The following is a 22,509-nucleotide window of genomic DNA, read 5'->3' as shown; positions in this document are numbered from 1 at the left end:
TTAAACAAATTCTGCCTCAAAAGCTACTTTGAATTAAACTCTTTTTTGAACATAGTCTTCCAAACTTTGTTGCCCAAATGATTTTGCCTCCAGGTAGAAACACCAGTTAGCCTTGAATAGCACATTGTCTTTGCGTTGCCTGGTCTTCTGTCACTGTGTGAAATTTCAGCACAGAATCAGCATGACCAGAAAGGAAGCAAAACAGGTCTCCTTCTTTCGTTTAAAACTTTAAACCTTCCCAACAGCTGACACGGCCCCTGTCTCCGGGCAGCTCTGCTCCCCTTTCTTTATCCTCCATCTGTCTGTATTGTTCTTAAACTCAGCAATGGAGCCCCTCCCAAATGCTACCTGGCTTGCTAACATTACCCAGCATGCCATTCATGACAATTTTTATAGCTTTAGAGAGAGTTTTTTGTTTTAGAGTCTGTGTCATGCCCTGTTGACTAGAGTTAATTTTAGAGTATGTATTGTTGTTTTGTATTAAGGTATATGAGTATGGTTCAAGCCATGAGCGATAAGGGTGATGTGTATGTGTACAGCTCCATTCTGGGCTTTATGGTTTAAATTTATAACACATCTTGAATATTGTGGCTTCTGAATACTTTCAGTGTAAACTTAATCAGTTGCATAATAAAGATGTGAGAATATACTTTTTCTTCTTAATCCAACACAGTGGAGAGTCCGTTTCAATTCAGGCAACATAGTTTGTTCATGACTTTTTGTTTTACACTTTAGAAAATTAGATTTCTTTGTGGTTTAATTTTTTTTAACTTTCTTACAGCAACAGAAGAACCTAGAAGGATATGTTGGCTTTGCAAGCCTCCCGAATCAAGTCTATAGGAAGTCGGTGAAGAGGGGCTTTGAGTTCACCCTGATGGTCGTGGGTAAGAACACACGCTGCTCGCCACTCAAGTTTTCCCTTGTTTTGTTTGAATCATTTCATTGTATTCTTTGCGGTTGGCATTTTAACATCCTTCACTGTGTGGTTTATTTTAGAGAGAGAGACGGGTTTGTGTGTGTATACACAGCCATATTTATACACAAGGGACAGACCCCCAGCTTTGTAGTGTTAATTGCTGAGTCAAAGAGGAGGGGCGCAGATTGCATTCCTGTTCGAATTCATCTCGATGTCAGATCTTTGACACTGTCTCTCAGCAAAGAAGCATTTGGGTTGGAGTTATCTAAAAGTGCACTCAGCGAATCAGAAATGCAGACATTCTTTTACAGCGCTCGGATGTGGTGGTTGACGCTGTGCCAAGATCCTCCTTGGCTGATGAGGCCGTATTTGGAGGGACAGTGTATCCTAGGGTCAAAGCCATTTCCTGTGGTGGGACCAAGAGAATTCATACCCAGCATGCATCTAAGTAAAGCCAGTAAAGAAAACTCTGCGTTGTTAATGCTACGAGAGTGACGTCTCTCGTTGCATTAACAATGCACAGTTTTCTTTAATTATTGCTGCTAATAAATGTTCAAACCTGTTAGTGAGCTGTCTCTTAAATGTTGTTATTAGATAGTTGAAGTAGAAGATCACTTTTGCTCCCCCATCACTTCTATTGCTGTTGGATAGTGACCAAGTGGGCCTCTGGGGGCTGTGAATGCTTCGCTCTGTTTGTAACAAATATCTTCATTTTGGGGATAATTGCTGAAAAGATTAAACAAATGGCTTTGCAACAAGGAAAGAAGAGGAGGTCCTCTGGGCTTTCTGTTGCTTAAATGGTGGCTATTGTTTTTATGGTATCACCCGCTTTCACGGACACACTCACACTCAGCTTTTCTTGGCTCCAACTAGCTGCGAGCCCACATGTCCCTGCAGTGCTGTTCACATACAACGCAATGCGTCACCAGCGCGGTGTGATAGGAGTCAAGGATAAAAGATAAAGGGAAGCACAAGGAGAAATTGAGATGGCATCACCACCGGTGGCTGGCTGGCTGGCAGATCTCTGCATGCCTCATAAAATCACATGACCCAACAACCTGTTCAGCAGCTCATTTCACAGGCTTGTCAGGCATTCAGATCGCAGTTTCTCGCTCATTGTTGCGTACGGTGATAAAATGTACAACAAACCGATGACACAGTACGAGCTCCACACATTACCCTTTGCTTGTAGCTCTGGCATAAATGGTGGCTCGTTAAATATTGACTTATGGCCATCAGCAAAGTCGGGCAGTGCCAGTGGTCGTTTCCACTAATGATCCTTTTCTCTGGGAGCTTGGACACTGGATGCACAATGGAAAACCAAGCATGAGAAGTCTCCCGGACTCCACAGCCAGCCAGCTGCACATAACAAGAGCCATTGTTCATGTTGTTTTCTTAGCCTTTTAACTGGTAACCCAAATGGATCAATGTCTTGGGCAAATGTTACTTGCATCCCCAGTTAGACACATGGTCTTTTCTTGTGTGGAAGATGCCAGCAGTAGACTTTGTATAGCTGTGTTACAAGTGATTTTAAAGCTCTTATTCTGAGTGATACTGTGTCTCACAATCTCACTGTGTTTTGTTTTGGGTTTTTTTTTTGTTTTGTTTTTTACAGGTGAGTCTGGACTGGGCAAGTCCACATTGATCAACTCTCTGTTCCTAACAGACCTGTATTCAGCAGAGTATCCTGGACCATCACACAGAATCAAAAAGACTGTGCAGGTACACACTGACAAAAATATCTCTTTTAAAATCAGTTAAACCTGCAACAGCATGTGCTGGGCTGAAATAATATCACTTTATCTTTAAGCAGTACAGGTGTTGTGGTATAAAAGTTTTTCTTTATCTGTCCTTGTGGCAGCAGACCTGAATCAGATGTTAAAGAAAATGTTCCACTCCAGATAATTTGAGTTTTTATTGTTTAAATATTGCAGTTATCATTGGGACCGCTTTATCCAGAGAGGTACTGATAATAAACACGAGATTAAATTTAGATATTTTCATTCATTGTCCTATATGTGATAGACGTGGTAAAGCTGAAGGATCACTGTCAGACTCTGCTATTATTTAGTACCAGGCAGCTTTTTGGGGGTGATGCATGTAACGTTTTTTTTCTAAACAAAATGGGATATTAAAATACTACACTAAAAAGTCTTAAAAGCCTGAATGTATGCCATGCAGATTGAGCAATTAAGAAAAAAAAAAAAAGATTTTTACTATGGTGTTTGTCATCATGAAATGTATCTGAATATTGGAAGCTGGGGAGAGTCATGGGGTGTTGAAAAGGTTTTGTTATTTTTAAATTTTTCTCCCAGTTTGTGAAATTATTCTCACAATTGTTTGAACAAGTCAGACTTTCCGTCAGCTGACCACATGACTTCATGTTAATCTTCCTTGATTACAAAACACCGTCCTAGATCCTAAAAGCCTAAAGTGCTGTGTGACTCTTGCTTCAAAGCCTTTCTGGTTTTTCAGAATAGTTATCAATAGCACAATATGTGAAGGCATGTTGCTACATGCTGCCCATTGCCAAATATTTTCTGTATGAGTTTTGAAATCTTAGATACACTTACCTTAACGTGACGATCATTTTACACCACTCCTTCCATACTGTGTTTTCATTACCTACTAAACAGGTTTGGTTTCAAAGGCGCAGTTTATGGGAGAAGTAAAACTTAGCATTCCTGTCATTCTTTCTTCGTTGACAGGTGGAGCAGTCGAAAGTTTTAATAAAGGAAGGCGGTGTCCAGCTGCTGCTTACAATAGTTGACACCCCAGGGTTTGGAGATGCCGTCGATAATAGTAATTGGTAAGGGTCACCACCACCTTCATTTGTAATCCTTAAAATATCAAAGCTACTCTCTGACATTCCTGATTCAGAAGAAGGGTGCAGCAGTTCCGCAGATTTCAAAAGTGGATTCAAGTGCTTTGTATGTTTGTCTTTTTGGCTCATTATTGTGAAAAATCCCATTATCTGCCAGAATCACATTAATAAATGTCACCTATTTAAACCACTTGATCAACTTTTTATTCTTAATATCTATTTCTCACTATGGGGAGGTGAAATATACACCTCAAAAACTTCTTCACACTTCTTTGACTTATATATAATGTAGAACATCAGATAATTGTAGTGACACATTTATCATGACAGACCAAAGACTCCAGAGTTGTTTTATAGACACACTTGTTAAATATGATCCTTTAACTTCATTACATTTTGCCACATACAACTTGGACAGGACATGATAAAAGCTGGTCTGATGACCCTGTCATTTTGAAAATAACAAATGAGATAGAAGGGGGAAAGAAAACAGTTCTTGGCAATTTCAGACTCCTAAAGTCCACTTATACCTGATTATACCTGTGTGATTATTTATAAAGAGCAATCTAATTGACCTATCTTAAAAAGTGATACATTCCTGCTGAAACAGCTTTTATCCAAGGAATAATCATAAAATGGTTTATGTGCACCTTTGTCACTCGAGTCCACTAGTGAAATGTTTCCCTGTTAAGAAACAAAGACCCAGCAATAACTTAACTGAAGCTGTAATTTGTATTACACAGCTGGCAGCCAGTCATCGACCACATTGACAGCAAATTCGAGGATTACCTCAACTCAGAATCTCGAGTGAATAGAAGGCAGATGCCCGACAGCCGAATCCACTGCTGCCTTTACTTCATTGCCCCTTCAGGACATGGGTGAGTCTAGGACACAGATTCCGTTAAAGACAACTGTTATCAAGAACCTCTTTTAACACTATACAATGCTACTACAAGCATATCCAGAGAGAATTAACCTCTTAAACTGCCACATGATTGTTGGGTTTGAAGTTAGCGGATGAAAAGCATTGGACTGGAAAAGGGAAAAGGTAGTAAGGGGAAGGGTGAACAGTGAGAGGAAATAGTGTAAGGAGGGAAATGAAGGGTCAGTAGTGCCTCAAAGGTCAGTGAAGCAGGGTTGTGAGTGGAAGAAAAGGTTGCTGGTTGAGATCATTGTGCAGCCTGGAAAATTCAGAGAACGGTCGGTAGTGTAGCATTTCCTCCCTGAGCATTTTCACTTAATATGGCTTTCACGGAGGTGCTAGATGTGCGTACTGCTTCTGAAACTAACAGCATTGAGCGGTAGTCATGTTGGACTGCTTAAATTTCTGCAGTAAATTCATATCTTGACATTATTTTTCTCCTACAACTAGACTCCCCCACCCCCAGCTGTTGTTGTGAGTGATAATGTGAGACTGAGTCAGCCTGACTTGCAAAATAAGGGTTAAAAGTGGGCCTGTTAAAAGGAGAAATAAGTGTGTGGGGGTTCTAAGCAATACTGAGACGCTGGCTCAATGCCCGGCAGATGATACTGATGACAAAAAGATGACTGTGGAATTTTAATTATAATGTTTATCATTCATAAGCTACCATGTCTTCTATAACAGGCTGGTGTGCTCATATGGCCTTTTTTCTATGTGTGTCTACGTGTCATGGATGATGCATGTTGGTTAAAGATGAGAAAGTGTGAGAGTAGTGAACGTGAGAAACTCTAGTGGTTATTTCCTGCCCTCGGGGGGGAACAAGATAAAAACCTCTTAAAAATGTATTTAAATGCACGAGTTGGTTTTATTCCTTTTAAAGTGAATGGTTGCTCTCTGTCACATCTGTTGACCTTATTGTGTCTGCTGTGTGGCTTTGCAGATTTCATTAATATGCAAATATCGCTGCTTACTCACATGCCTTTCAATCTGCTGATCATGACCTACTGTAAGCCGTGAACCAGGCTCTGTCCTCCTTTGTGTCCTCATCTGCTTTCTGTGAGACATTGTGTTTGTACAAGCCCGCGATCTGTACTCACACAAGCTTTACTTTTATCCTTGAGGATGGGCAGCGTATGCTCTGGCATAAACACAACTGCACACTCACAGAGCACCCCTTCATAACAGAGCTGACTGCTCTCACACAGCCGCACAATGACCTCCAACATTGTGATATGCTCTGGCATTCACAACCCCCGCAGCTAAACCCTGGCTGATGTGACGTCAAGGTTATCTGCAGGTCTAGAAAAGTCTCATAAATCACTGAATTCAGTTCAAGACTTCAAAGTATTGCAAGATTAGCATCCAGGAAGACTTTATTTAAAATACAAGGGAAACTTGAGTGGTTGTGGATTTTGCTGTAGGATGCTATTGATTTTTTTTTTTTGCAGCTATTAGATTTTTAGCAAGCAGTGTTACAGAGTGGGTACAAAGTAACTAAATATAGGAAGAAAACAAGCACAGCAGATGTCAGATGACATAAAAGTGACTCACTGTAATAGTGTATAAAGTGATGTGGACAGTGCAGGGTTTAAGTTAACAGCAGAGTCTCTTCTGTGGTGTGTACTGTAGGTGCGAACAGTTTCCTGCCATTGTGGTAGTAAAGCAGAATCGCTCTCTTTAACAAAGTGCAAAGTGTAATTTGTACCAAGGGTGGTCGGTCAATGATGAATAGCAGTTAATATAATGGTAACATTTCCATCCTTCAATTTTTACCACAATTTTTTTTGGATCCAAATTGCACTAATGCATGAATTATGTATAATATTAAATCTAGGTCATATTATCAATATTAATTTACATGATACCTTTACATAATTGTGTCAGTATATTTAAATCCTTTCCTGCATCATTGGTGACGTGTGTGGCGTAGCAGTTAGTGCTGGGGCCTTTCTGTGTGGAGCTTGCCTGTTTTTTCCCTGTGGCGCGTGTGCGGGCAGAGTGGTTTCCTCCATAAATCCAAAGACATACATTTTAGGTTAACTGGCGATTCTAAATTGTCCCTGGATGTGAGCTGGATAGAGTGACAGAATAATGTGCTTTTCAATATGTAGTTAAAAATGCGTCTTGTAGTCTGAAGAACCTTGAGTGGTCAGTAAGACTAGAAAAGCACTTTATAAATGCGAGTACATTACATTATTAACATAAAACTGAATTTTTTTTCCATCCATCTATTTTTCTGTTGGTTAGTTTTAGGGAAACGCTGACTGGCTACATATTTGTATTGGCTGACATTTGCATAAGTTGACATGTTTTCTTTTATCTGATTGGCTGTTTGTTTTGTCAGACTGATTTTGTGCAAGCTAAATGCTTATTTTTTTTAAGATAAGGTCTCCCTGGAAATGATTCAGAATAAATTACCCAAAAAATTGCAAAAACTTAAAAGGATATTAGCATTAGGATTTATACATCTGTAAAGTCCCAGAATCGCACAAAGAACGCATCCTGAATTATAGTCATGCCTTAATTTTTCTTCAGAGACATGAATGACAAATATTGGGTTAAAAAATACTTTTATCAGCACAGCACAAGATCAGTTATTCTGGTCTTCTTTGAGCTCTTGATTATTTAACACGATTTAACCCTGATGTTTAGAAGAATTATTTAGCTTTTGAAATGTATTCATTAAAATGAACTTATTTCAATACCAGTTTTGCTAATGCTGTACCACTTATGATTTCCTTTCTCCCTCCCTTTCTTTGATAAAATATGTAACAATATTTGTACAAGACAGTGTGGGAAATATGTCTGTCTGGGTTCCACATTATTTTCTTCTCAGTAAAGAGATAAATCTGGGACACGTTTAGCTTAGCCAGACTGGTGTTAAATCACAGAGGGTGTTGATGGACTGAAATTCCTGTGGTTATTTTGTGTGGAGTCAAAGTTGGGAAAACTCCACACCTTCGGACCCTGTTTTCAGGAATTTAATGCGTGATTTCTGTGATCTTTGTGTGTGTGTGAAGTCGCTAAATTATCACTCAGCATGTGCCAATAAACTGTCTGCATTGTTTAATGTATTATCAAAGTCAGAGATTACCTGTGTGTTTTCACCCATACGAACTTCCTTTATGAAATGGACTCAATTAGGTAGCTTTTCATTGCTGCATTGCATCATTGCAGATTGTCTCAAAGAGTTTAAGAGCAGCACTGTGTTGTATACAAGCCTGCATAACCACATGATATTAGTCTTATCTTAAAGCATCATATTCTATTTCAAGGCACATTTAGACTTTAACCTCAAAGAATCAATAGAAGACATGATTGTGTTTGATAATAAAATACAAAGTGAAATCCAAAGGTACTGTGGTATTTCTCCAGCTCATAAACAACCAAAAATAGCAATGCCTCCCCATGACTGAGAGGTCATATTCCCAGATATTACAAACATAAGGTGTAAAGGAGTTCTATATTTAGTTTAGCTCAACTTATCTAGTCTACAAAAGAGCCGATCAAGAAGCCGTAGTCAAAAACCAGTCTGCCCTCAACTATCCTAGTAGCTTCTATATATAGCGAGGAGTACACACAACAGTAGTTTGGCAGTTTATTTTATGCTTTAATGTGCTGCACTGAGTCAATGTGTCTGTAAACGTCTGGCATTATTTCAATGAAATGTAAAGCTGTATTTTGATCTCTGCAGACTGAAGCCCCTCGACATCGAGTTTATGAAACGGTTGCATGAGAAAGTGAATGTGATCCCCCTCATCGCTAAAGCAGACACTCTCACCCCTGAGGAATGCCAGCAGTTTAAGAAGCAGGTCAGTGGTTTCCACAGCTGCAAAGTCCTGCAGAACAACTATGTCAGAGGCTCCTTTATTTATTTATTTTAAATTCCCTTGTGGTCATTGGCATGACTGATGCCGAATGATAATAGAGTAGAAAACACCATGTTTGGTGTTGCATTTGTCAGTGAATACAAAAACAAGGTGGTATTGCAGAGAGCTAAATTTGGTATTGCAGAGAGCTAAATTTAGCACTGCGTTTCTATGTAGTGTCCTGAGCATGGTGGTAGTAGGTCTACACAACCTTTGTGTGTAAGGTTCTTTATCCTTTTTGTTAAAAAAAAATGTCATCAATCCACCGTAAGATCAGTCTTCTGTTTTGGCCAACATTGTAAACTTAACTTTGTGTTACAAATGTAGCTGGTGTCAAAGACAACTTACCGTAACACTCACCTGCTTGGAATCCCTCCCCCCCCCACAAAATGTTACAGTTACCAATATAAACCGTCCTCTGAACAGACACATTACAAATGACACCCTGACCTCTTGTTTAACCATTTTCTTGTCTGTCAGAATGACTTAACGGCCTTCTTTCCTCCTGATAGATCATGAGGGAAATCCAGGAACATAAAATAAAGATTTATGAGTTTCCTGAGACGGATGACGAGGAGGAGAACAGATTGGTCAAAAAAATAAAAGTAAGTGTCTTCTAGTGTGTTGTAACCACAGGTTCATATACTTGAAATACTTAAACAAAAAAAAAATCATTGAGGGTAAATGCTTTGTTTTTTGCTAGGACAAGTTGCCACTAGCTGTGGTAGGCAGCAACACCATCATCGAAGTGAACAGCAAGAGAGTTAGAGGGAGACAGTACCCCTGGGGGGTTGCAGAAGGTAAGAGACAGAATGTGTAATAAATGCATCTAAGCAAATGAAAAGAGTCTTATGATGGGACAGAGTTCCTAGAAACATGTGCATGCATGTTTCTCTGCATGGTTTATTGGATTAGACTGCAACTGTTACTTGAGTCTAAGCTACAAACAAGATTATGTAAAAAAAATTTATCCTGATAACTGACTGATGTCTTACTTTTCATTACAGTTGAAAACAGTGACCACTGCGACTTCACCATCCTCAGGGATATGCTCATCAGGTACTGAATAAAAAAGACCTCATGATATAACCCTTGTTTCCTACCCATAGACCTTATTACATCACTCATTAGTGCATTGCTTTGGTGTTTTTAAATTTTCATAATCTAAAAAAAAAACAAATATTCTTTTTCAAAGAACACAATCAGTGACTGGACAACCAGCCCGGTCTTATTTTGAAAGTTCCGTTCTGGCCTGTCCCATCTCATGTTTCCCTTGCCAGGCACACTGGTGTAATATCAGTTTCACTTAGTTGCTTTCGCAGAGAGAATCTTGTCTCACACGGGTATGGGGTTAACCCGGGGTTCAGATAGTTAATGTATCATTTTTCCACCATTACCTGTTTTTGTAATTTTGTTTTGAATTTTTGATTGACTAGATGGTTTTCGTGTTTACCTCAGTTTTTAAAGATCTATTTTTAATTGTTTGTAGTGGGGTTTTTTTGTTGTTGTTTTTTTAAGTAGTGGTTTAAAATGTTAAAAGTTCCCAGTCTCGTTAAACACCTGCACAAAAGTCTCTCCAGGGTATTTCACCACAGTGACTAAGACTGTAACTAAAGACATTTCCTGAGGCCCTATATCATTTAAGTTGGTTTTTGTGTTCCTCAAAAACCTTTTTTTTTTTTTTTTTTTTTTTTTCCATTTAACATTTAAGGTTTAGTTGGATATAAAAAAATTGGGTCCAGCCTACCAGTTTAGACTGCAGCTAATGTATGTACATACAATGTATGTCCCCTTTCTGCTCTGGTGATCTTCTGCATCACCAGCTGCAGTTTAAGCCAGTTCATCCTCAACTGATAATGTTGCACGTTTTTCAAAGTAACTACGATTATCATTAAGAACATTTAAAAAAAATAGTATAACTTGAAGCGCAGTTAAAGTATATATATTCTTCTTTTTCCACCCCAGAACTCACATGCAGGACCTGAAAGACGTGACAAACAATGTCCATTATGAAAACTATCGCAGCAGGAAGCTGGCCGCTGTCACCTACAATGGAGTGGACAACAACAAGGCTAAAGGACAGCTGTCCACCAAGTAAGTCCTAGACAAAAGGCACTAGACACATCAATTGTAGCTAAAGGGGTTGAGGTTACCTCTGCTGTTTAACTGCCCGAGTAACAGCTGCGTTTTTCAACCTAAATTTTAAAGCCTTCTGGATTTAGTATCACATATAATGAAGCTAATGCGTAGCACTGAAGGAAGGGTATACCAGAAAGCATTGTATGTTTAGAGCACACACAGTGTAGATAGTGTATTTTAATTAAGTTAATAGAATCAAGTTGATTTCTGCTGATTCTGATGTTGCAGAATGTGTTGCAGTTTTGTGTTGAACCCATTTCATGCATACTTTTTGATATTTCATGTGTTTTGGACTTTACCATAAGCTTAATTTTTCAAATTTGCATGTGTTAACTTAAGTGGAATAGATTTCTGAAAGCAGTGGGATGAACATTTGCCACATAGGAGACTGCAGATGGCTGTGTTATCACATTATGTAATCATATCCTTATTTTATTTAAGTATATTGGTTCCAGGCAACAGGGAAAGACAAAGCTGGAGGATGACTTCTTTCACTGAACCTTGTGATCGCAATTTGTGAAAAATACTGATGTGTTGTTGTTTTTTTTAATTGTAGTTTATCACTCTACTAATTTTCCACTGATTTCAAGCTTGGATTCAAAACACAATGATTAATTGTCATTAATACATTCATAAGCAAATGGCTAACACACACTGCTAAAACTCTAGCTCCATGTTGCTGATGCTAACACACAGCTAAACATTTGACCGACGGCTGAGTGTGTCTGACACGCAGCTCACAAAGCTGACACTTATTTTTTCCACACTTTTTTTTCCATTTTGCAGTGAAAAATAGCTTCAGTCACAAACTAATAAGTGTTGTTTTATTTTAGTGCATGATCTCATCATTGCATGCTTTGTGTGTGTGTGTGTGTGTGTCTGTGTGTTTGGTTGTGTTTTTGTTTTGTTTTTTGTTTTTTAGACTTGACACAGTTGATGGAATGTAAGTCAATTTTTTTTTTCAGTATTTTTGAGACCTATAACATCTTCATCTTCACATCCTTCCTCTCCTCTCCTCTTTGGCTGTATTTGGGTGGTTTCTATCCCCCTTGTTGACTTTGGTCTGCCCCCGCCTACTTTTTCCTCAGTAAAGGTTTTGAGGAGGAAAACTGTGAACGGTCTCACCTCCTGGTCAACATAGTTTACCAGCCAGGACTGTGATGCTTTCAATTTTTCCAATCGACAATTTTTCCACTTCTATATAGTCACTGCTGCCTCCACCTGCTGCTGCTGCTTGGATTAGCAGCAGAGACCTGCGCATGAGATGTTTTAAGCGGTTACCAGTACTGGGCAATATATCACTTTAGCTGACATTAGCAACTTAAGCAATTATTTTCACTTATTTAATACTTTTAGAAGACAGAAATAAAGGTTTACACTGCACAATTGTTGTAAATATTAGCAATTTAACTACAAATTTTAATTTTAGTAAAAAAATGAAGGTTAGTACGATAACACCAGCAAACTGTTGTTTATTCTCCCGATAAAAATTGCACATATTCACCTTAGTTTTATCATCCGTACTCCACCTTAAGTGACCCTACAGTTTGAAAACATCTGGTGTACTAGATAAACGGGCATTACACTTCCTCTGTAACACATAAAACTGGCTACACCAGATATGAAAGTAGTCTGACTGGTGCATGTGTGCCACTCTGCAAACATAAATCTGGAACACTTCTTGTTCTGTCGCAGAAATGTTTTATTGTGTGCCTATTTATTTAAATATATTAGCAGAATAGTATGCAGACAGTAACAGACATCTGCATTTATTCTCACAGTACCAGCCGGCAGATGCTTTGTAACTGTAGACAGTCTACCTCAGCCCACAGATGTTCGTGTTGGGTGTTTAGCTTTTAGTCCACATAAGCTGGTGGAGTGTAACAGTTTCACTTCCTTGTCGGAAAGGACAGTCTGACAGCAGGTGAAGCTTTGAAAATGTTCTAATTATAGCGTGCTCTTGAAATGAGGCAGACAGGTATGCGAAACAAAAATATCTCTGGCAGCCTGTTGCCTTTCTTTACGAGTAGTCTACTTTGAAAATCTGAGACTGAAGAAGTCACTTGGATGAGTGACGAAACGTTTCTCCCACAAAACGCTACGTCCAGATGAACAGAATCAACTTTTTGGAGATACTTTGAAAATCAATCTATCACCTGACCAGAATTATAAAACCTGACTCACTCAATCAGCCTAGCATTTTAAAGTTTGTCAAAACCGGACTTATGTCTAAGTTATGTTGATTTGTGTTAGGCGGCATGCATGATGACTAAATATAGAAAGTATCAGGCTTAAAGAGTTGAGAAAACCATTTCTATTAAGATTTAAAGTTTTAAAGACTTTTAACTCTCCAAACTAATCTGCTAATCTGCTTCAGCAGGACTGGGGGAAAAAAAACATATTTACATGAATATGTTCATTAAAGCCCCTTTTCCATTAGTACCTACTCTGATCGGCTCGGCTCGGCTCTGATCGACTGGTTTTCTTGAGTAGCACCTAATGTGTGTGGTTGTCATCATAGAAACAAGGCCCTGCATCCTGTTACATAATTAGTACCGGTATGTGACACAAATGCTACAACGAAGGTGGACGTTGATGCAACAATATACCTGCTGCCCCTTTTTTAAATAAGTAAATTCAAATTAAGAAAAATGTGAAAATAACTTGTGCCAGCTGAGAGCTGATGATTTCAAATCAAACACCAAAGCTTCTCCTGCTGCCGTGTGAAACTACTTTTTAAATGAAGAATATTAAAAACGTGAAGAAGCAAGAACCTAGCATCCACTAGCACACGTTTTGTGTGTGTGTGTGGAGGGGGGGGGGGGTGTTTGTTTTCCCCCTTCAGATTTGTTTAGCCTCCCTGGGAAAAACAACACTTAAACATAGAAAATGTTTACAAAAATGACAAAAAAAAAAAAATCGGGCGTCTCTCCAGTTGTCATTCCCACAAGCTACATTCCTCGTAAGCTCAGGTAACCGCTCCACATTCTTCATGACAGGTCTCTGTTCACTTACACTGCAACAAACCAGCCTGGTGAGCTTTACTAATGTTAATCCACCTCCACTCGCTGTCAGTGGTCACAGGTTCCTTGCATTAACTTTTGGATCCCTCCTCTGGTTCCCAAAATTGGTTTGTGGTTGCTTTCATGTTCTTGTCGCAGCCTGGGATCCTCCATTCCTAAATCTTCACCTGTGCCTCTATTTTTCTCCCTCCTGTTGTTTTTGTTTGGAAAAAAGGGAATAATACTGTAACGAGATTTCCTTGTAGTTATGAAAATGTGCTGTATAGATTTATTGTTTCTGTGAGCTCAGCAGACGACAAATTTAGTTCTAATAAAATTACTTTTAAGGTTTGATCCAAACTGATGCATCTCATGGTTACATTTCAAGCATTGTCCTGCTTCTCTCTCTGTGATGTTCCAGCCTGCATGCAGTAGTATCTGGAGGAAAGGAAATGCTGAAATGAGACTTTAATTTGCAGACAAAACTGACTAAAAAAGCTCACATAATTAAGTCATTCTACTGATTAGAAACATTAGTAATACTGAATATACTGATAAGTAGGATGATGCTAGTCACATTCTGTAGTTCACGTCTAAATTTCTGTTTGTGCATGTTTTCGCGTGCTTCCTGTACAGGAGTCCTCTGGCCCAGATGGAGGAAGAGAGACGAGAGCATGTGGCTAAGATGAAGAAGATGGAGATGGAGATGGAGCAGGTTTTCGAGATGAAAGTCAAGGAAAAAGTGCAGAAGCTCAAAGACTCTGAAGCAGAGGTAAAACACACAGGCTAATGAATTCTGCAATTCATGCAGCAGTGAAGTTGCCTGTCTGGGCTCCTTCCTTCCTCTTATGCTGACGTGTTTCAGCGGTTAGACGTGTGAGGGGAACTCATGTGCACATGAACGTTGCTCTTTTGCACGCAGGTTTTATTCCTACGTCTCCCAAAACAATGTTTAGAAAGCAGATGTTTGAATGTTTGAAGAGATAATAGCCTTCACATCCAGTTTAATACAAACTGCTACTGACAGGAGACTGGCTCCAGATAGTTATAAAACTGTTATTAGACCAAATGTTATTAAAATATACCAATTCTGTCTTTGAGTCATCCTCAAAACTTAGTGAGCTCATAATGTTAATAAAGTAGATAATATTCTACCAGTGTAGACAAATGTTTATTTTCCTTCATTTCATATCTCTGACAGTACGTATTGAGACTTGGATTCAGTTCTTAAGTCTCCTCTCTCTTCTGCATTTCTCTAAAGTCTTTATTAGCTCAAAGTCCTCCATGAACAGCTCAGTTTCACCAGCACCAAAATGTAAATGCAACGCCCTCTATAGCACGGGCTATAAGTCATGTTTTAAAAGATGTGTCCCGTTTGCGGTTTATATGTGAAATGCAAACACCGACTGGTGTTGATGTAGCACTTGTTGTCTCATTAATACAACACCAGTGGTTATTTGAGAATTTGCTCAGTTGAGAGGATGTCAGTCAATCCTTCATCCAGCCTCTGTCTCACTGAAGTCCTCAGTGATCAGTTCCTGTGATACCTTACAGACCTCAACATTTGTCCCATCAGAGCACTTCGCTCTTAAAATGCAGACTTACTTGTGGTTCCTAAAGTTTCTAAAAGGTTTACTAAAAGCCAGCACCTTCAGGTATCAGGTGGAACCAGCTCCTAGTTTGGAACTTCCTGTGATACACTGAGAACCTCCTCTTCCTTCTCTTTACTACTGTGGCTTTGTGTCTCGTCCTTTTTACTCTTCTCTTTCACCCTTCCACCCCAAATAGCTTTGGGAGATCTTCCACCGCTGTTGTTAAGTGCTGCTCTTTACCTTTAAAATTTAAATCACCATGTGGTGATTGGTGTTGGGAATTGGTGCTTTATAAATATATAAATATAAAAACTTTAATTAAATAGCAGAGTGTAGTCTGAGGCTACATCCCTAGTTGATATCTTAAAAGTATTTAAATTACATCACTTTTTTGTGTTAGATTAAATATTCTACATAATTAATCTGTCACTGTAATTTAAATAGAAGTTGGAGTCAAAGTTATAAATAAACCTTCAGACTAATAAAATTTTAATTGAGCTTCTGATGATTTTCAGGATCATTCGCTGTCCAATTTCCCTCGAGGTTAAAGTTTCAGCTCATTTCTTTCTCTCTTTAATCAGCTGTGTTTTTCTCTCCTGTGAGTGTTAAGCTGCCACTAAACTGAAATTTAGCCATAAGCTCGAAAACATTAAGAATTAAAATATAAAAACGTGGTCTCACTTTGACACTATGATTGTCTCTTTATAGGATTATTCATTCTCCTTCTGTGTAACTGAGCCTGTATCAGGAACACAGATAAAGTGGCAGTTCACATTTCTGTGTGTGCAGCACTCGGCTTATTTCCTGCATGTGTGCCACTGCCTTCAGTCCAAAGTGCTTACAGCGTCCTCTGTTCTGTTATTAGCTTCAACGGCGTCATGAACAAATGAAAAAAAACCTGGATGCTCAGCACAAGGAGTTGGAAGACAAGAGACGCGTGTTCGAGGAAGAAAGGGCAAACTGGGAGACCCACCAGCGCCTGCAACAGCAGCAGATGGAGGCCACCAGGTACAGCACACACACCGGGGCTCAGATCGTGTATATATGCATCATCATAGTCACACCCTGTGGTTCAGCTTTATGCAAAGTTTGTGCATGCATCACACATTGCAGGGTTGGGGAATAAATAGATTAGTGGGTTATGTCTTTTCATTTTCTTAGATTCTGCATTACACTGCATGCTGTTTATTTTTCAGACTCCCAGCCCTCTAAATACTTGATTGGATTCAGCATTTATGCTGTGTGTGTTTATCAGGAAGTGTGTCAGCTTCAGGGCCAAACAACAAAACGGAAGCAAACCATCTAACAGGAGCATAAAAAAGCTGCAGCAGTGTTTTTTTGCTTCAGTGAAATGTGGTGTAGTGAGTGAGATTGTTGTATGAATGTAAATTTTTTTTTTGTGCCATTTAGGGTATTTAGCAGGGTTGCACTCTATGGTATTTTTGGCTGAGGGTAGATGCAGTTCACTGTGTTGTAAACACAGTGGACTTGGAGGCAGCTTCCTATGTCTTAACTTCCTTTCTAATGAAGTTTAACTACTTTACCTAATGTGCACAGTATAAAGGTTTTCTCGCTCTGTAATAAATTCATGTGCACATGTGGCTGTCTGCTGCTGTGTTTGTGCTGTTAGTCCTTTTACTTTGCAACAGCAAAAAAGAAAAAAAACAGAAGATATAATGTTGAAAGAACTTCTGTGTAGATGAATGAAACTCGTCAATGTTTATTTGATCCTAGTTGTTTTCGTTCTTCTTCCTCTTCACGGTGAGCTCGACTGTGGTTGTTTCAGTCCCTGGACATGGACTGCATGTGAATGGATCACTGTAGTCTCCACAGTGGCCAAATTTCCATTATAATCCTCTAAACAGAAGACTATGGACCCATGCAGGACCACACCCTTAAAATGACACATCAGTAAAAAGGCAATAAGTACAAAAACGATTGTTGACAATGTTTCACAACATTGAAAAAAATAGCATAACACTTAGGATTTTTGAGAAGGTACCAACAGTATCATGTATGGTCAATAATTTTGGTAAGTGGTAGCTTAAAAAAAAAAAAGCAGCCTAAGACTAGGGCTGGGCGATATGGCCTAAAATTCATATCGCAATATAATTTGAAGCATGTGCAGTAACGATATATATCACGATATATTCTTTTCTTCTGTATAACGTATTTTCCACACTATAAGGCACACTTAAAATCCTTTAATTTTCTCAAAAATCGAGAGTGTGCCTTATGTATGAATTCTGGTTGTGCCTACTGACCTCGAATCAATTTTGGCGTGCAAAAATCTGTATAAATTTTTTTTAGTACAACTTTGGTAAGCTGCACTGCTTGATGGATTGTCAGAGCATTACGGCTGCCGTAGTGAGGAGCTTCGTGGAGTAATCTGGGTCCATTCAGTGTTGCCACCTTAGCGACTTTGTCGCTATATTTAGCGAGTTTTCAGACACCTTAGCGACTTTTTTTCTAAAAAAAAAAACAAAGTCGCTAAAAAAAAAGACAAGCGTATCGCTTTTACTCTCAACAAGCAGCGGGTGCTGTAACGCAGTCAGTTCTTCTTTTACTCTTTTACTCTTATGCTGTTTTGTGGATCACAAGGTTTAAAACTACTTATAAACACACACACACAAAGTAACTCCACCAGAGTGCCTATTTTGGGTCACTTTTGCCGGTCCAAGCCCAGGTAAAGGAGCAGGGTTGGAATTGTGACATTAAAAAAAACAATAATTGCTAAAAGAAATTTAATTTGTAGTTCTAAATAAACTCTAAATGCATTTAGGACGTTTTTTTACTCGATGTCTCTTCCACGATGTTATTTCTCTCTCAACAACATAGGTTACAATTAAGCAAATTAGGCGATGACGTCATTTAGCGACTTCTAGCGACTTTTCCTTACTGAGGAGTTGGCAACACTGGGTCCATTACTCCGTTTACTTCAGATCCCAAAGTCAAACGAACACTAAGAGTTAAAAACGGTATAAATTCTTTCATCTTTAATTAAATCATCAGCGTTGCTGCTTTAACGGGTGTAACAATTAAGTTTAACATCCATGCGTCCATGAAAGCAGAATTTATTAAATTTAACGGAGTTAAAAGTTAACAGGAAGTTAGCTCGCTGGTTTACACCCAAACATTTTATACCATGTTCTGACTGAGAGATTTTTGAAACTAATTAAAACGTACAGCTCTGCTACCACTTCCAACATAAATGAAGACAGAAAACTAAACAGCAGTGGCATTTGCAGGGTTACTGAAGTTGGACTACCTGGTATATAATGATGTGCTACGTGATTGCTAGCGACACAGCTATGTTAGCATAACATTAGCACAGTGAAGCTGGAGGATGAACGCCAAGTTTTTTTTTTCCACTCGATAAAATTTAACGTGAGGGATTCTGGTGGTCAGGGACAAATGCAATCGCATAGCAGGGTGCTATACACGGGCCAAACTTCAGTCAGGAGAACAACTGAGATTATTCATCCACAATACGAGGTTAGTTATTAATATACTGCAACAACATGGGAATAGAGCAGCCGCGAGAGAATTCAACATTAATGAATCAATGTTACGGAAGTGGAGGAAGCGCAGTTTTTGGCCTTCCCCATATTTCAAAAGTGCTTCATCTCTTTGCTATGACTGTCGCCCGGCATAATTTGCAGATGATAATGGTTTTAGCCGCTGCCATGCTTTCGACCAAAACAGGCGCAGCTTGATGACGTCATCAACGTGCGATAGAGCGATATAGTCAAAATCTCTATCGTTGGCCAAATTTATATTGTTTATATCGCCCACCCCCACTAAAGACTGTTTATTCTGCCAAAAATGGACTTTAGCCAGCTGAACCAGCCAAAGGTTCTCATTCTTCTAAACCAGGGGTTAATTTTCCCAAGGGGCCACCAGTGCAAGTTTATAAAGGGATAAAATTAATATTGAGTAGAACTGAGTTCAGGCGCTCAACATTCCCAGTTTCTCATGTAGCTCTTTGGGAAAATTAACTGCCCACTCCTGCTCTAAACCAGGCTTTGAGCTTCGAGCTTGTATATTATTTGATAATTTTACTTGAAATGTGATTTGGATAAATTGGGCAAGGGAGGTCACTCAGTTGTGATATGAATGGGTTTATTGTTTCTTCTTTATCGGCTCACATCACAGCAGACAGAGCCTCCGTCAGAGCGTCAAGAACTTTGAACAGTGTTGTTAAAGATTCAGCAATCATCAAATGAAGTGGTGTTTGTTGTTTTACACAGTTATAACCTACATATATAAATAAACATGAAGTGTTTGTAGAACAAGTGTCACTGACTTTTCCCCTCTTCTTCTTCAGGACCCTGGAGAAAAACAAAAAGAAAGGCAAGATCTTTTAAGGACAGTCGGCAGGACCACCGCCACTCGAGAAATTTATGTTTGCCAATGTTGCCAGTCAGGACACCAGTGTGTGGCTCTGATGTTACCCCACCTCCTCCCAATCTTCCTCTATCCTCCCCTCTTCTCCCTGCTCTCCTCCCCCTCTTCTTCTGTCCCTGCTCTGTCTGCCAGCACAGCTGTGCTCCTGCTCCCAGCTGCTAGAGGGCGCACTGGGGGCATTTGTGGGTGTGTGAGGGGGCCTGGGGGGGGGGTCTGCATGTAAGGCCAGAACAGCCTCTGCAGAGCCCCCTGGCTGCCTAAGAACAGCCATTATCTTCTTCATCATCCTCAAGGAATGTTTACTTTCCATATTATTTTAATTATTATTATTATTATTGTTGATGTTATTATTGTTATACTAAATACTGTTCTCCACCCCCAAATCGGCTGCTTTCTTTCTTCCCAAGGTTGCTTTTAAATGACTGGTGTGTGTAGATTTATCATTTACCGGGGGCCGCGCCAATGTTTATCTTTTGCTTTAATTTTGTGCTGAATAAATCGTTAGAGAATGATAATGAAATGCTGAATATGGAATATATACCAATAATCTTTATAAATGGCGGCCAAATTTCCCCAACCTTTAAACATCTGTGTTGGCCCGCAGTTTCACAATCTGTTCATCCCTACAAATACCCACAAGTACAATCAGTTTCTGTTGAAATGCTTGTTTACAGGAAAAGTTAACGTATATGAACATTTAACCTGACCTTCAAATGTGTATCAAAGTAAGAAAAGGACAAGGCATTAACGAATCCTTTGTTTTGTTTTGGTTTTGAGTGTACCTGTTAAACCTGTAACCCTCGTCCCATCAGCGCAGCAGGCTAGAACGAAACACTGTCGGTAGAAAACACGAGAAAATGCACCTTGGGCCTTTTTATAGATAACAAAAAATGGCTAAAGCTTCTTTTTTTTTTCCTGAAATATAACGCTTTCTTTTTCTTGTGTGTTTAGCTATGTTCACTAGTCTCGGACCACCATTTATATTGTCATAAGTGTTACATTTCACTTTAGTTTATTTTTATATATACCGAGCCAGCTGAAGTAATAACTTCTTTTGTATGTTTAGAAAAATCCTCAGAGACTTGACAGCTGCGTGTCCACTGTTAAAGAAAAACACTTCCAAATATTAACAGTGATTCTGGACACATAGAAAAAAATAAAATAAAAACAGCCCACATGTTATTTCAGTTACTCTGCGGAAACCATCAGTGGGAAATGAAGAGTCAACATCACATTTTGCTTTGGCTATGTACTCCATCTCTGTATTTTTAATTTTATTTTTCATTTGTAATGTACAAAGTCACTTAATAAACCTGTGATATTGAAGAGTAAGATGGATTTATTATGAGAAAACGTGCTCATTATGAAGTGGGGAGAACACCAGTTTTGTGACTGAAACATAAACATAAAATAATGCTTTTTATTTAATTTTTTTTATAAAGCCCCTCAATTTAAACACGTGCTCTGGTAATTTTGAATTATTAAATGATTTCTATGGTGGCAATATAGGACACTGTTTTACCACTAGGTGTCGCTCTGTGCACTTTAAGTGTTAGGGCGATTTTCAATGGCACTAAATGTTATATTTTATACATTAAATAATATGTACAGACTATAAAAGTTGAATGGAGACAAATCACACGGATGGAAATTTAGTTTTTCTCTCCGATCTTCAGCCTTGAATCGACGCCGGGTCACAGAGCTCCTGCGGGGATGAAACCAACAGTTGACCAGGCAAATATAAGCTGATGTGAGACTAGATTTATGAGAGTGTTGCGGGAAATATACCTTAATCCCAAGAGCTTCTCTTCCCCATCAGACCCACAAAGGTTTGAAATTTGTGCCCTAGAAAGAAAAACAGCATTTCGCCATATATATATATATATATATATATATATATATATATATTATATTTTTTTTTTTTTTTTTTTTTACCTCTGAAATAATGCTGAACTGAAATGCAAAAAATAGAAAGTTATAAAACTTACGTTTACGTGCCGTCCGTGTTTTTCCTGTTTGTGAAGAATTAAATGGATGAGTGAACTCTCTCTGGGTAGATGAGCAGTTTAAAACATAAATCTGCATAAATTTGTTCAAAATGCCGTCATATCGTCTTACCAGACTCCTTTCTCCCCATAAATCCAAGATGTTGGCGAGATCCTGGTTTTCTGATCATTCTAACTAAAATGTCTTGAATTTCTTTAGAGTTTGGCCATTTTTCCTTATATGAGACAAACACAAGCAAATAAAGACGTTTAATATTAAACATTCTCTTTTTTCCATATGAGAAAAAATACAATAGAAGCCTGAAACCGAATCCAAGAAATTATTTCATTAAAAGGTTTTGAGCGTAAGCATTAATCATAATCACATACTTTGTTTTAACTTTCTTTATACGTACTCTGAAAGGACGCTGGCAGCAAAGAAAGTGCCAGCAGGTTTATAAAATTTTACCTCCTCGATGTCTTCTCTCCAGATGTCAGCATCCATATCTTGACAGAAAACGTTTGACAGAAGCAGCACAGAAATGAAAACAAGTTTAAGCGTTTCCATCACTGCAGACTGTGTGTACTTAGCCAGGAACACAGATAATAAATATCTGTGTGCAAGTGGATCACACCTCACTGCTGAGTTTCAGATGAAGAGAGCAACATCCACGGTTCTTTTGCCGAGGTCCCTTTACGCAACGTTTGCGCGCTTTTACGCACAGCTGTGTGAGTGAAAGATGAGGGCTGATGCTCATCTCCGGCAATTATTCTGAGTCACTTGTTGCACGTACGTCTTCTAAATGGTCTTGTGTGACTTGTTCAGAGAAATGTTTTGAACTGGACTACTTTA

General features: G+C 38.8%; 1 protein-coding gene across 3 annotated transcripts; it reads left to right on the top strand.

Moving 5' to 3' along the window:
* The first annotated feature begins 762 nt into the window (after window positions 1-762).
* septin7b (septin 7b) lies at window positions 763-20,997 on the top strand. 3 transcript variants are annotated; one of them, XM_085292575.1, is made up of 13 exons: window positions 763-884; window positions 2,532-2,638; window positions 3,625-3,725; window positions 4,484-4,618; window positions 8,357-8,474; window positions 9,044-9,136; window positions 9,235-9,331; window positions 9,539-9,590; window positions 10,497-10,625; window positions 11,593-11,613; window positions 14,309-14,444; window positions 16,130-16,272; window positions 16,461-19,616. In XM_085292575.1, the coding sequence occupies exons 1-13, from the start codon at window positions 875-877 to the stop codon at window positions 16,474-16,476; spliced, it is 1,158 nt and encodes a 385-aa protein (XP_085148701.1). In that variant the 5' UTR covers window positions 763-874; the 3' UTR covers window positions 16,477-19,616. The 3 variants fall into 3 exon arrangements, with proteins under 3 accessions (XP_085148701.1, XP_085148702.1, XP_085148703.1); XM_085292576.1 differs by having other exon boundaries at window positions 782-884; window positions 19,592-20,997; XM_085292577.1 differs by lacking the exon at window positions 11,593-11,613 and having other exon boundaries at window positions 782-884; window positions 19,592-20,997.
* The last annotated feature ends 1,512 nt before the right edge of the window (window positions 20,998-22,509 follow it).

The sequence above is a fragment of the Mchenga conophoros genome, linkage group LG11, assembly GCF_057382185.1.
Source record: "Mchenga conophoros isolate Kocher_MC1m ecotype Shallow Benthic linkage group LG11, M_conophoros_male_GT1.1, whole genome shotgun sequence".
In the NCBI taxonomy this organism is placed as follows: Eukaryota; Metazoa; Chordata; class Actinopteri; order Cichliformes; family Cichlidae; genus Mchenga; species Mchenga conophoros.
This window is presented reverse-complemented; position numbering and strand designations above follow the sequence as displayed.

Bases quoted from the DNA above. Each gene is read 5' to 3' on its own strand.
- septin7b (XM_085292576.1), top strand. The intron at 9,137-9,234 runs GTAAGTGTCTTC...GTTTTTTGCTAG, and splicing joins GATTGGTCAAAAAAATAAAA to GACAAGTTGCCACTAGCTGT. The intron at 14,445-16,129 runs GTAAAACACACA...TTCTGTTATTAG, and splicing joins TCAAAGACTCTGAAGCAGAG to CTTCAACGGCGTCATGAACA.